The sequence below is a fragment of the Dendrobates tinctorius genome, unplaced genomic scaffold (assembly GCF_039654945.1).
Source record: "Dendrobates tinctorius isolate UK_male_01 unplaced genomic scaffold, ASM3965494v1 ptg000169l, whole genome shotgun sequence".
Taxonomy (NCBI): Eukaryota; Metazoa; Chordata; class Amphibia; order Anura; family Dendrobatidae; genus Dendrobates; species Dendrobates tinctorius.
The window spans coordinates 999923-1012704 of record NW_027361836.1 but is presented as its reverse complement, the minus strand read 5'-3'; the positions used below and the strand labels follow the sequence as shown (position 1 = coordinate 1012704).

The 12782-nt window shown below is 44.5% G+C and overlaps 1 protein-coding gene across 4 annotated transcripts in view; it reads right to left on the bottom strand.

Moving 5' to 3' along the window:
• The window catches only part of JPH1 (junctophilin 1), a 157469-nt gene that overhangs the window by 26230 nt on the left and 118457 nt on the right, over positions 1–12782 (bottom strand). For 2 of the 4 annotated variants that reach the window (XM_073550773.1, XM_073550775.1), the window contains one exon: positions 9417–9497. The exons of the other annotated variants lie outside the window; for them this stretch is intronic. In XM_073550773.1, coding sequence (XP_073406874.1) covers positions 9417–9497 — 81 coding nt within the window. The remainder of the gene's footprint in view (positions 1–9416; positions 9498–12782) is intronic. 4 annotated transcript variants of the gene reach the window in all.

The following is a 12782-nucleotide window of genomic DNA, read 5'->3' as shown; positions in this document are numbered from 1 at the left end:
ATTTTATTCTTTAGATTCTATCTCTCACAGTTGAAGTGTATCTACAATAAAAATTACAGACCTCTCTATTTTTGTAGGTGGAAAACTTGCAAAATTGGCAATGTATCAAATACTTATTTTCCCCACTGTACATCAGAGGACTGCATAAATGTCTGAGAGAAGGCCAAGTTCTGATGTGAACAGAACCTACTTCTCCTAACTACTTTTCCTGTAAAGATGTCTGATTGGAGTGCGATTAGCATAATCGGACTGATTTTCTCGGATGAGAGGATACATGGTGGTGGCCATACACACGACATGGCCAAAGTATCTTTCGTCCTACAGCGATCTCAGCTAACCATTTTACACAGGAGAGCTTGATTGGCCATGCGCTCCTGTGTTCCCCTATGAGAAAGAAGTTGGCAAGCACTTTTTGTCTTAGTTCCAGGAGAAGCATTCAATTGGCAGTCCGACCACGACTAACATCTCCCCTGACCATCAGTCAGCTGGCGTCCTACACATTAGGCTATGTGCACACATTGCAGATTTTGATGCGTTTACGCAGCGTTTTTGGACGCGCAGAATTGCATCAAATCCGCATTGTAGTGCACAAGCAATGTTACTCAATGGGAATTACAGAATTGCTGTGCACATGCTGCAGAAAAATACGCGAGGATTTGCAGCGTTTTATTTTCCGCAGCATGTCAATTCTTTTTGTAGATCTGCAGCATTTCTGCACTCAATGACTACCATTAAGTCAGGCACATCCACAGCAAAACCGCAGGTTTAAAAAGATCTGCGGTTTTGCTGCGGAGTTGCGTGCGAGAAACGCTGCAGATCGGGAGGAGGAAGAGTGTGTGTGTGGAGACTGTGTTTGGGCGGAGAATGTGTGCGGGTCTGTCTGCCGGTGTCTGTGTGTGTGCATGTGTGCTGGTGTCTGAGGGGATGTGTGTAGGCAGGCATCGTCTGATGGAACTACTAGTCCCATCCGGCTATGCCTGCTACAGTGACAGCTAGCCGATCATCCGGCTAGTGTGTTCAAGTGTAAAAAAACATACACATATATACAGTACATACTCACCATACAGCTAATCCCCGACTCCCTCGATCACCTGTAAAAAAATTAAATAAACCAATAGTATAATCCCTGTTCCGACATAATCCATGTAATAATGATTGTCCCATGACAATCAACGATGATACAATGACAGTAAGTATCCTCCCGCAGTGTATCACTCCGCCGTCAGAGGTCACTGGCGTTCACGCTCTCACTTGTGGCATTGCTGTGTGGGAAAATTCTCATGAACTCTAGTGAATCCTCAGTGATAACACTGCAGGAGCCATTATCTCCTGTCAGTGTGCCACTGGAGACCCTGTAGAGCGGTCACATCTCTTGATGTGACAGCTCTATAGGGGAGATCATTGTGGGATACTCGTTATTAAAAGGATTATGAAGGAACAAGTAGTATATCATTGGTTTATTTATTTTATTTTTTTTTTTACAGGTGATTGAGGGCGTCGCAAGAATTAGGAGTACAATAAAGATGGAAAACTGTGTAGTGTTTTATTTAATTAAAATACTTTATTATGGCTCTGTTTATTTAACCCTTTATCAACTATAGGATTAGTAATGGATAGGTACAGTTAGGTTCACATATATTTGGACAGAGACAACATTTTTCTAATTTTGGTTCTAGACATTACCACAATGAATTTTAAACAAAACAATTCAGGTGCAGTTGAAGTTCAGACTTTCAGCTTTCGTTTGAGGGTATCCACATTAAAATTGAATGAAGGGTTTAGGAGTTTCAGCTCCTTAACATGTGCCACCCTGTTTTTAACCCCTTAAGCACCAAGGGTGGTTTGCACGTTCATGACCGGGCCAATTTTTACAATTCTGACCACTGTCCCTTTATGAGGTTATAACTCTGAAACGCTTCCATGGATCCCGGTGATTCTGACAATGTTTTCTCGTGACATATTGTACTTCATGTTAGTGGTAAAATTTCATTCATATAACTTGCGTTTATTTGTGAAAAAAAACCCCGGAAATTTGGCGAAAATTTCGCAATTTTCCAAATTTGAATTTTTATGCCCTTAAATCACAGAGATACGGCACACAAAAACTTGATAACTAACATTTCCCACATGTTTACTTTACATCAGCACAATTTTGGAACCAAAATGTTTTTTTGTTAGGAAGTTATAAGGGTTAAAAATTGACCAGCGATTTCTCATTTTTGCAACACAATTTTATTTTTACGGACCACATCACATTTGAAGCCACTTTGAGGGGTCTATATGATAGAAAATACCCAAAAGTGACACCATTCTAAAAACTGCACCCCTTAAGGAGCTCAAAACCACATTCAAGAAGTTTATTAACCCTTTAGGTGCGTCACAGGAATTTTTTGAATATTTAAAAAAAAATGAACATTTAACTTTTTTCACAAAAAAAAAAATACTTCAGGTTCAATTTTTTTTATTTTACCAAGGGTAACAGGAGTAATTGGACTGCAAAAGTTATTGTGCAATTTGTCCTGAGTACGCTGATACCTGATATGTGGGGGGGAACCACTGTTTCAGCGCATGGCAGACCTCAGAAGGGAAGGAGCGCCGTTTGACTTTTTCAATGCAAAATTGGCTAGAATTCAGATCGGACGCCATGTCGCGTTTGGAGAGCCCCTGATGTACCTAAACAGTGGAAACCCCCCACAAATGACACCATTTTGGAAACTAGACCCCCCAAGGAACTTATCTAGATGTGTGGTGAGAACTTTGAACCCTCAAGGGCTTCACAGAAGTTTATAACATACAGCCGTACAATTAAAAAATCATATTTTTTCCACAAAAATGATCTTTTCACCCTCAATTCTTATTTTTCCAAGGGTACCAGGACCCTAAATGAAATTGTGCAATTTGTCCTGAGTGCGCTGATACCCCACATGTGGGGGTAAACCACTATTTGGGAGCATGGCAGAGCTCGGAAGGGAAGCAGCACCATTTGACGTTTTTGGCTGGAATTTAGATCGGCGTTTGGAAAGCCCCTGATGTACCAAAACAGTAGAAACCCCACACAAATGACACAATTTTGGAAACTAGACCCCCCAAGGAACTTATCTAGATGTGTGGTGAGCACTTTGAACCCCCCAGTGCTTCACAGAAGTTTATAACGACGGGCGTGAAAATAAAAATATCATATTTTTTCCACAAACATGATCAATTAGTCACCAATTTTTTTATTTTCCCAAGGGTACCAGGAGAAATTGGACCCCAAAAGTTGTTGTCCAATTTGTCCTGAGTACACGGATACCCCATATGTGGGAGAAAACTATTGTATGGGCACACGTCGGGGCTCGGAAGGGAAGTAGTGACGTTTTGGAATGCAGACTTGATGGAATGGTCTGCGGGTGTCATGTTGCATTTGAAGAGCCTCTGATGTACCTAAACTATTGAAACTCCCCACAAGTGACCCCATTTTGGAAACTAGACCCCCCACGGAACTTATCTAGATGTGTGGTGAGCACTTTGAACCCCCAAGTGCTTCACAGAAGTTTATAACGCCTGGGCGTGAAAATTAAAAAAATCATTTTTTTCCACAAAAATGATATTTTTGCCCCCAATTTTTTATTTTCCTAAGGGTAACAGGAGAAATTGGACCCCAAAAGTTGTTTTGCAATTTGTCCTGAGTATGCTGATACCCTATATGTGGGGGTAAAACAGTGTTTGGGCGCATGGCAGAGCTTGGAAGGGAAGGAGCACCATTTGAATTTTCAACGCAGAATTGGCTGGAATTGAGATCAGACGCCATGTTGCATTTGGAGATAACCTGATGTGCCCAAACAGTGGAAACCCCCCAATTATAACTCCAACCCTAACCCCAACACACCCCTAACCCTAGGCCTAGCCCTAACGGGAAAATGGAAATAAATACATTTTCTTTTAATTTTATTATTTTTCCCTAACTAAGGGAGTGATAACGGGGGGTTTGATTTACTATTTATGGCGGTTTTTATATTTGGCAGCTGTCACACGCTAAAAGACGCTTTTTATTGTAAAAATAGTTTTTGCATCACCACATATTGAGAGCTATAATTTTCCGTATTTTGACCTACCGAGTCATGTGAGGTCTTATTTTTTGCGGGACGAGTTGACGTTTTTATTGGTACCATTTTCGGGCACGTGACATTTTTTAATCGCTTTTTATTCCGATTTTTGGGACGCAGAATGAACAAAAAGTTTCATGAATTTCTTTTGGGGGGGGTGCGTTTACACTGTTCCACATGCGGTAAAATTGATAAAGTGGTTTTATTCTTCGGGTCAGTACGGTTACAGCGATACCTCATTTAGGTCTTTTTTTATGTTTTGTCGGTTTTATGCAATGAAAACTATTTTAGATAAAAAATTATTTTTGCATCGCTTTATTCTGCGAGCTATAACTTTTTTATCTTTTTGCGGATGACGCTGTATTGCGGCTCGTTTTTTGCAGGACAAGCTGACGTTTTCAGCGGTACCATGGATATTTATATGCGTCTTTTTGATCGCGCGTTATTGCACTTTGTTCGGTGGTATGATAAAAAATAAAAAACGAAGCAAAAAATGATTTAAGGGGTTCGTTAAAGGGGATAACTAACGGGACAGTTTTATAGGGCGGGTCGCTACGGACGCAGCGATACCAAATATGTGTACTTTTAGTTTTTTTTTATTTTCAAAAAATGAATTTAATGGGGAATATTTTTTTTTTTTTTTTACTAATTTATTTAGCGATTTTTTAAAAATTATTTTTACACTTTTTTTTTTTTTTTTTTTTTTTTTAAACTTTATTACATTGTCCCAGGTGGGACATCACTGTCCTGTGACAGATCGCTGATCTGTCACATCACAGATCGCTGTGACAGATCAGCGATCTGTCACAGGCACTGCTGCAGACTTCCTCATGCCTGCGCTTTGCAGGCAGTGAGGAAGTCAGCTCCCTACAGGCCCCCGAAGGTCCCCGTCGCCATCTTGGATCCGGGGGCCTGTAGGGAAAGAGCTCCCCGCAGCAGCGCTGCACATTGCGCTGCCGTGTGGGGCTCAGGGAAGCACGGAGGGAGCCCCCTCCCTGCCGATGCTTCCTTTAACCCCCGGTACACCGCGATCGTGTTTGATCGCGGTGTACAAGGGGTTAACGTGTGCCGGGTGTCAGCTGTGATAATCAGCTGACACCCGGCCGCGATCAGCGGCGCTCACCACGTGAGCGCCGCTGATCGCTATGACGTACTATCCCGTCCACGTACTATCCCGTCCCTGGGAATTAAGTCCCAGGGCACATGGACGGGATAGTACGTCTGATGGCAGAAAGGGGTTAAAGGGACCAAAAGTAATTGGACAGATTAAATAATTGTAAATAAAATGTTCATTTCTAGTACTTGGTTGAAAACCCTTTGTTGGCAATGACTGCCTGAAGTCTTGAACTCATGGACATCACCAGACGCTGTGTTTCCTCCTTTTTGATGCTCTGCCAGGCCTTCACTGCGGTGGTTTTCAGTTGCTGTTTGTTTGTGGGCCTTTCTGTCTGAAGTTTAGTCTTTAACAAGTGAAATGCATGCTCAATTGGGTTGAGATCAGGTGACTGACTTGGCCATTCAAGAATATTCCACTTCTTTGCTTTAATAAACTCCTGGGTTGCTTTGGCTTTATGTTTTGGGTCATTGTCCATCTGTAGTATGAAATGACGACCAATCAGTTTGGCTGCATTTGGTTGGATCTGAGCACACAGTATGGCTCTGAATACCTCAGAATTCATTCGGCTGCTTCTGTCCTGTGTCACATCATCAATAAACACTAGTGACCCAGTGCCAGTGGCAGCCATGCATGCCCAAGCCATCACACTGCCTCCGCCGTGTTTTACAGATGATGTGGTATGCTTTGTATCATGAGCTGTACCACGCCTTCTCCATACTTTTCTCTTTCCATCATTCTGGTAGAGGTTGATCTTGGTTTCATCTGTCCAAAGAATGTTCTTCCAGAACTGTGCTGGCTTTTTTAGATGTTTTTTTAGCAAAGTCCAGTCTAGCCTTTTTATTCTTGATGCTTATGAGTGGCTTGCACCCTGCAGTGAACCCTCTGTATTTACTTTCATGCAGTCTTCTCTTTATGGTAGATTTGGATATTGATACGCCTACCTCCTGGAGAGTGTTGTTCACTTGGTTGGCTGTTGTGAAGGGGTTTCTCTTCACCATGGAGATTATTCTGCGATCATCCACCACTGTTGTCTTCCGTGGGCGTCCAGGTCTTTTTGCATTGATGAGTTCACCAGTGCTTTCTTTCTTTCTCAGGATGTACCAAACTGTAGATGTTGCCACTCCTAATGTTGTAGCAATTTCTCGGATGGGTTTTTTCTGATTTTGCAGCTTAAGGATGGCTTGTTTCACCTGCATGGAGAGCTCCTTTGACCGCATGTTTCCTTCGCAGCAAAACCTTCCAAATGCAAGCACCACACCTCAAATCAACTCCAGGCCTTTTATCCGCTTAATTGAGAATGATATAACGAAGGGATTGCCCACACCTGTCCATGAAATAGCCTTGGAGTCAATTGTCCAATTACTTTTGGTCCCTTTAAAAACATGTTAAGGAGCTGAAACTCCTAAACCCTTCATCCAATTTTAATGTGGATACCCTCAAATGAAACCTGAAAGTCTGAACTTCAACTGTATCTGAATTGTTTTGTTTAAAATTCATTGTGGTAATGTCTAGAACCAAAATTAGAAAAATGTTGTCTCTGTCCAAATATATATGGACCTATCTGTATCTTATAGACGCCTCTCCATTACTAAGCCGGGCTCAATGTCACCTTACAATACAAAGGTGACATCAACCCCACAAATATTACCCCATTAGGGCAGTGGGAAGAGAGAGGCTAAGCGCCGGAATTGGCACATCTTAGAGATGCGCCATTTCTGGGGTGGCTGTGAGCTGGTGTTTGTAGCGGGGGGGGGCAATATCCATGGCCCCTTCCTAGGCTATTAATATCAGCCCGCAGCTGTCTGCATAGATTTCTCTGGCTATTGATTATAGGGGGACCCCACATCATTTTTTTTTTTTTTTTTTTTTGGGGGGGGGGGGGGAGGTCAACTATTTTAATAGCCAGTAAAGGCTAAATATATAGCTGCGGGCTGATATTTATAGCCTGGGAAGATCCATGGGTATTAACCCCTTCCTAGGCTATAAACATCGGCCCCCAGTCCCTGGCTTTCTCTCTCTGGTGCAGAAAATTGTGCGGGAGCCCACACCATTTTTTTTTCAACATTTTTTTTAAAATTAAACAGATATTGCCTAAGGTCGGGGTCACACTTGCGAGAAACTCACAAGAGTCTCGCACCTCAGTACTCGGCACCTCAGTACTCGGCACTGCCGCCGGCACTCGGGACTGAAGTGTGCGGCTGCATGTATTTCTATGCAGCAAACGCTCCGGTCCGAGTGCCAATGGCAGTGCCGAGTACTGAGGTGCGAGACTCTTGCGAGTTTCTCGCAAGTGTAACCCCGGCCTAACGCATATTTTGTGTTTGTCTTTATTTAACTCTATGTACCATTTTATTATGTTTATTACTAAACATCGGGCTTGGTATTATCTATCGATCTATCTATTGATAGATTAGATATATCTGTGTGTGTGTAAACATTATCCTTCAATAAAGTATGTAAAAGAAGAGGTTGGACAAGGAAATGACAATTTTGTTAAATAATATATTTTTAGCTTACAAAAACGCATACAAATCCGCATGAAAAAAAAAAACGCATGAAAATCCGCATAAAAAAGCATCAAAAACGAGTGGATTTTTAACTGCGTTTTCTGCCAAGTGATGCAGAATCTGCGCAGAAAATTCCACAGGCAAATCCGCATCGTGTGCACATACCCTTAGACTGTCAGCCGAACCCGTTGAAATCAGTGCTTTCAGCCAACTTTAGCCTAATCTGTCTAATGGCCCTAACACGAATGCTTCAATCCAATGGCCTGCCCTAAACATAGCCCAACACTGGATCCCAAAGAGTCCTTACATGTCAGGTCCGCAAATCCAGGTGACAATATAAGGTTTAGGACGGAATACTGTCATTTTAGTTCTAATAATTGTAGCTGATAAATGTAAGAATCCTGTCACTACACACATGCGCAATTACACACCAACCTGACCACCGTCTAGTCCTGATACGCACCAACCTGTCCGCCGTCTAGTCCTGATACACACCAACCTGTCCGCCATCTGGTCCTGCTACACACCAACCTGTCCGCCATCTGGTCCTGCTACACACCAACCTGTCCGCCATCTGGTCCTGCTACACACCAACCTGTCCGCCCGTCTGGTCCTGCTACACACCAACCTGTCTGCCCGTCTGGTCCTGCTACACACCAATCTGTCCGCCCGTCTGGTCCTGCTACACACCAACCTGTCCGCCCGTCTGGTCCTGATACACACCAACCTGTCCGCCATCTGGTCCTGATACACACCAACCTGTCTGCAGTCTGGTCCTGATACACACCAACCTGTCCGCCGCCTGGTCCCGATACACACCAACCTGTCTGCCGTCTGGTCCTTATACACACCAACCTGTCTGCCGTCTGGTCCTGATACACACCAACCTGTCTGCCGTCTGTCTGGTCCTGATACACACCAACCTGTCTGCCGTCTAGTCCTGATACACACCAACCTGTCCGCCGTCTGGTCCTTATACACACCAACCTGTCCGCCGTCTGGTCCTTATACACACCAACCTGTCCGCCGTCTGGTCCTGATACACACCAACCTGTCTGCCGTCTGGTCCTGATACACACCAACCTGTCTGCCGTCTGTCTGGTCCTGATACACACCAACCTGTCTGCCGTCTGGTCCTGATACACACCAACCTGTCTGCCGTCTGTCTGGTCCTGATACACACCAACCTGTCTGCCGTCTGGTCCTGATACACACCAACCTGTCTGCCGTCTGTCTGGTCCTGATACACACCAACCTGTCTGCAGTCTGGTCCTGATACACACCAACCTGTCCGCCGCCTGGTCCCGATACACACCAACCTGTCTGCCGTCTGGTCCTTATACACACCAACCTGTCTGCCGTCTGGTCCTGATACACACCAACCTGTCTGCCGTCTGTCTGGTCCTGATACACACCAACCTGTCTGCCGTCTAGTCCTGATACACACCAACCTGTCCGCGGTCTGGTCCTTATACACACCAACCTGTCCGCCATCTGGTCCTGATACACACCAACCTGTCTGCCGTCTGGTCCTGATACACACCAACCTGTCTGCCGTCTGGTCCTGATACACACCAACCTGTCTGCCGTCTGGTCCTGATACACACCAACCTGTCTGCCGTCTGGTCCTGATACACACCAACCTGTCTGCCGTCTGGTCCTGATACACACCAACCTGTCTGCCGTCTGGTCCTGATACACACCAACCTGTCCGCCGTCTGGTCCTGATACACACCAACCTGTCCGCCGTCTGGTCCTGATACACACCAACCTGTCCGCGGTCTGGTCCTGATAAACACAAAAAGTTGCCTTTATAATTAATATCAATTTACAAGCACCCAAAGCAATATTTCCATCTGCAGTATTTTACAAGCCTTTTAGCCGCCATGAATTCCTGCCCATGACCTTACAAGCTGTCACATTCTATTAACGGTTATTAATAATATCTTCACACAATATCACATTCAATCCCCTTCTGTACTTTCCAGAGCGTATAGCATTAAAGCCTCTAATGGCACGGCTTGTGTCACTGACACCTCGTACACTGGGCCTGTATGTTGGGAACAAGAGTCTTATATTCCGCACAGACGAGAGCAATTTGCTCGATAAGAGACATATTATCCGGAATAACAAAGATTCTTTGTACGGGGATATCAGCCATGATGGAGAGGAGATGTCTCTAAGCCATGGAATAATCTGAAGCATTAAACATAGAGAAAACACAGAGAAAAGGCAAAACCCAGACCCCCCAACACTAAACCAGATTCATTTCATTGAGAGATTGATTCTTTTCAGAAATAAAAGGTCGTGTTCACACCTGGCGGACGTGCTGCTTTTGACACTTTGTGTGTGACATGCAGACCAAAAATGAAGCACTTGGATACCGTCCAGAGGAAGCTAACAAGAATGTCCCTGGCGTTTTCTCCATGTCGGTCCACATTACTATAAAAAAAGCTTCAGTACCGGACACCATGGCCATTTTAATGAATTTTTGGCTAAAAATCATCTTAGTAATTGGGTTTCTTTAAAACGATTGCTCCTGTTGCCTTCTATAGCCTCTTAGTTACACCGTCTAATGCAGGCTGCAGAATGAACTAACTAAGAAACTGTAAGCGAGTTCTCGCTCTAACGGGAGGGTTTATTACCATTATTTTCCTTCTTGTGTTATTCAGCAAAGTTCAACTCAACTTTCATGTGGCCATAAATGAGCTGAGAGGAGCGCAGTAAAAGGAAGATCAGAGTTATAAGCTCTCCTGTGAGCATGAGGCTACTGACAGATTCTTAGTTAACTCATTCTGCAGCCAGCAATAAGCAGCGCAACACAGAGGCTGTAGAAGGCACGTGGTGTAGGCTTTCTTTAATCAAATCTTGTGGCAAAATGGATTTTCAATCAAAAACTACATGCACAAAGTATATGGGCATTTTTTTTTCTTTACTTTTATCAAGAATTTTATCAACATGTATCAATCCCAACTATCTCAAGAAAGGTTGGCGATGGCGATCCCTACCACAGCTTAAAGGTCAGCATCACACAAATATTAATGAGTATTGTGAGTTTTTTGCCAGAAAACATAACAGAAAATGCAATCACACATGATTTCACCCCTAGGATGAACAGTGGAGAATAAGGACAGGTGTAACGGGTGAAAGGCGTTGTAAGGACAGGAATATAGCTAAGTAAATGTTTTATTTATTTTATTTTCTGTTAAAAAAAAAATAGGCGATTTTACAGAACATGTTTTCCTTGAGATCCAATAAGACTCTACCTCGTTTCTCTGAATGACACTGGAGCCAAAATCTAGATATTTGAATGGATGTCGTTCCTATTTTAATTGTAAAAGGTTGTCCGGCACATTGATACTGATGGCGGCTGATCCTTAGGCTGTGTGCACACGCTGCGGATTAGGTGCAGATTCATCCGCACGGATTTTGTAAAATCCGCAGGTCAAAATACCTGCGGTTTTACCTGCGGATTGCTCTGCGGTTTTTCATCTCCTCAATGGAGGAGATGGCAAACCGCAGGAGAATCCGCAGAAAGAATTGACATGTCAATTCTTTCTGCGGATTGAAAACCGCAGATAATCCGCGCAGAAAATTCCGCACCGTCTGCATTGCGGTTTTTGATTCCCATAGGGAATCATGGTACTGTACACCGCAGCAAAAACTGCTGCGGGTCCGCAGCGGCCAAAACCGCAGCAAAATCCGCAGCGTGTGCACACAGCCTTAGGATAGCGCATCAACGTCAGGTTGGGGAGGGTGCGACCCCCGGCTGATCCGCTCCGTCATCGGTATAGCGGCTGCGGCGGGGCACTGCAGAACCTCTTCTATTCATTTGAATAGTGGTGGATGTGCAGCACTCGGTCACGGCCACTACATAGTGGGCAGCGCTGCGCAACTGAGCACAAACAGCCAACATCGGGAACAGCTGGGCAGCGGGGGTGTCGTACCCCCATCCATCTAAGACTGATGACCTATCCTAAAAATAAGCCATCAACATCACAGTATTCACCCTAGACAAGCTCATCTCTTTATGCAGATACAATGGCCGCCGGATTTTTTGGGGTTCACGCACTTTGAGCAGGAGCTAACCTGCACTTTTCGACAGCGGCCACCCGCCGTGTATGGAGCTGTGCGGTTCAGTACTTTTCACTGACTACGAGCAGCCGCCGGCGGAGCTGATAGTATCGGATTGGTGGAGGTGCCAGATGTCGGACCATCCACCGATCTGATATTGAGGACCTATGCCAGGACACTTTGCATTAGCCTGGACAATTCCTTTAAGACATTTAGTCAAATCCAAGCAGTTATGACAAGTAGAACAACAGTAACCCTGTAACCCTTCCGTTAATGTCGATGTCTCACTGGCCATTGGGGTCTGACATCTGCCATTTAAAACTCAATATTAGTTGACACCGACCTAAGGCAGGGCATGAAGGGGAGCCATGTCCGCTACCTAACAAATAAAATAGTGTTAGTTACAAATTATTTATGCAAAAAGAAATTTACTGGGCTCTGCAGCAGATGAAACTACTATTTTTGTGTATGGGGCTAAGAACTAACAGGCAGATGTATGCTGTACCTATCTCCGTGTTATGCCCGGTGACGATTTCTGCTGGAGTAGAGCGGTCACGGGCCGATCCTGATGGTGATTTCCCTGCTTCTTCTGACGTCAAGCTGACAGGGCAGCGTCTTCTCTTCCACTCTGCCCACGTCATGCTGATTGACAGCTGCCTATCCACTGCCTAACTACGGGGAGCCGGCTGTCAATCAGCATGACATCTGCAGTGATGCCCCGTCGCCAGGGCAGAGCGGAAGATGAAGAGCAGCTCTGCTGTCGAGAGGTGGAAACAGGCAGGTAGCAACTACTTAGGCCTGTTTCACACATCAGTTCTTTCTGCCAGTTGTAAGCCGCCAAAATGGCGGAAAATGGATCCGCCCGCGAACGGACATCAATGTGTGCCACTGGACCATTTTTTTTTTTTTAAGGATCCGGCGAAGGAAGAAATTTTAAAGGAACAGCTGTCTGGGGAGGAGAGAGAGATAGAGAGATCCGCCGGTAAAGCAAGCCAAGAA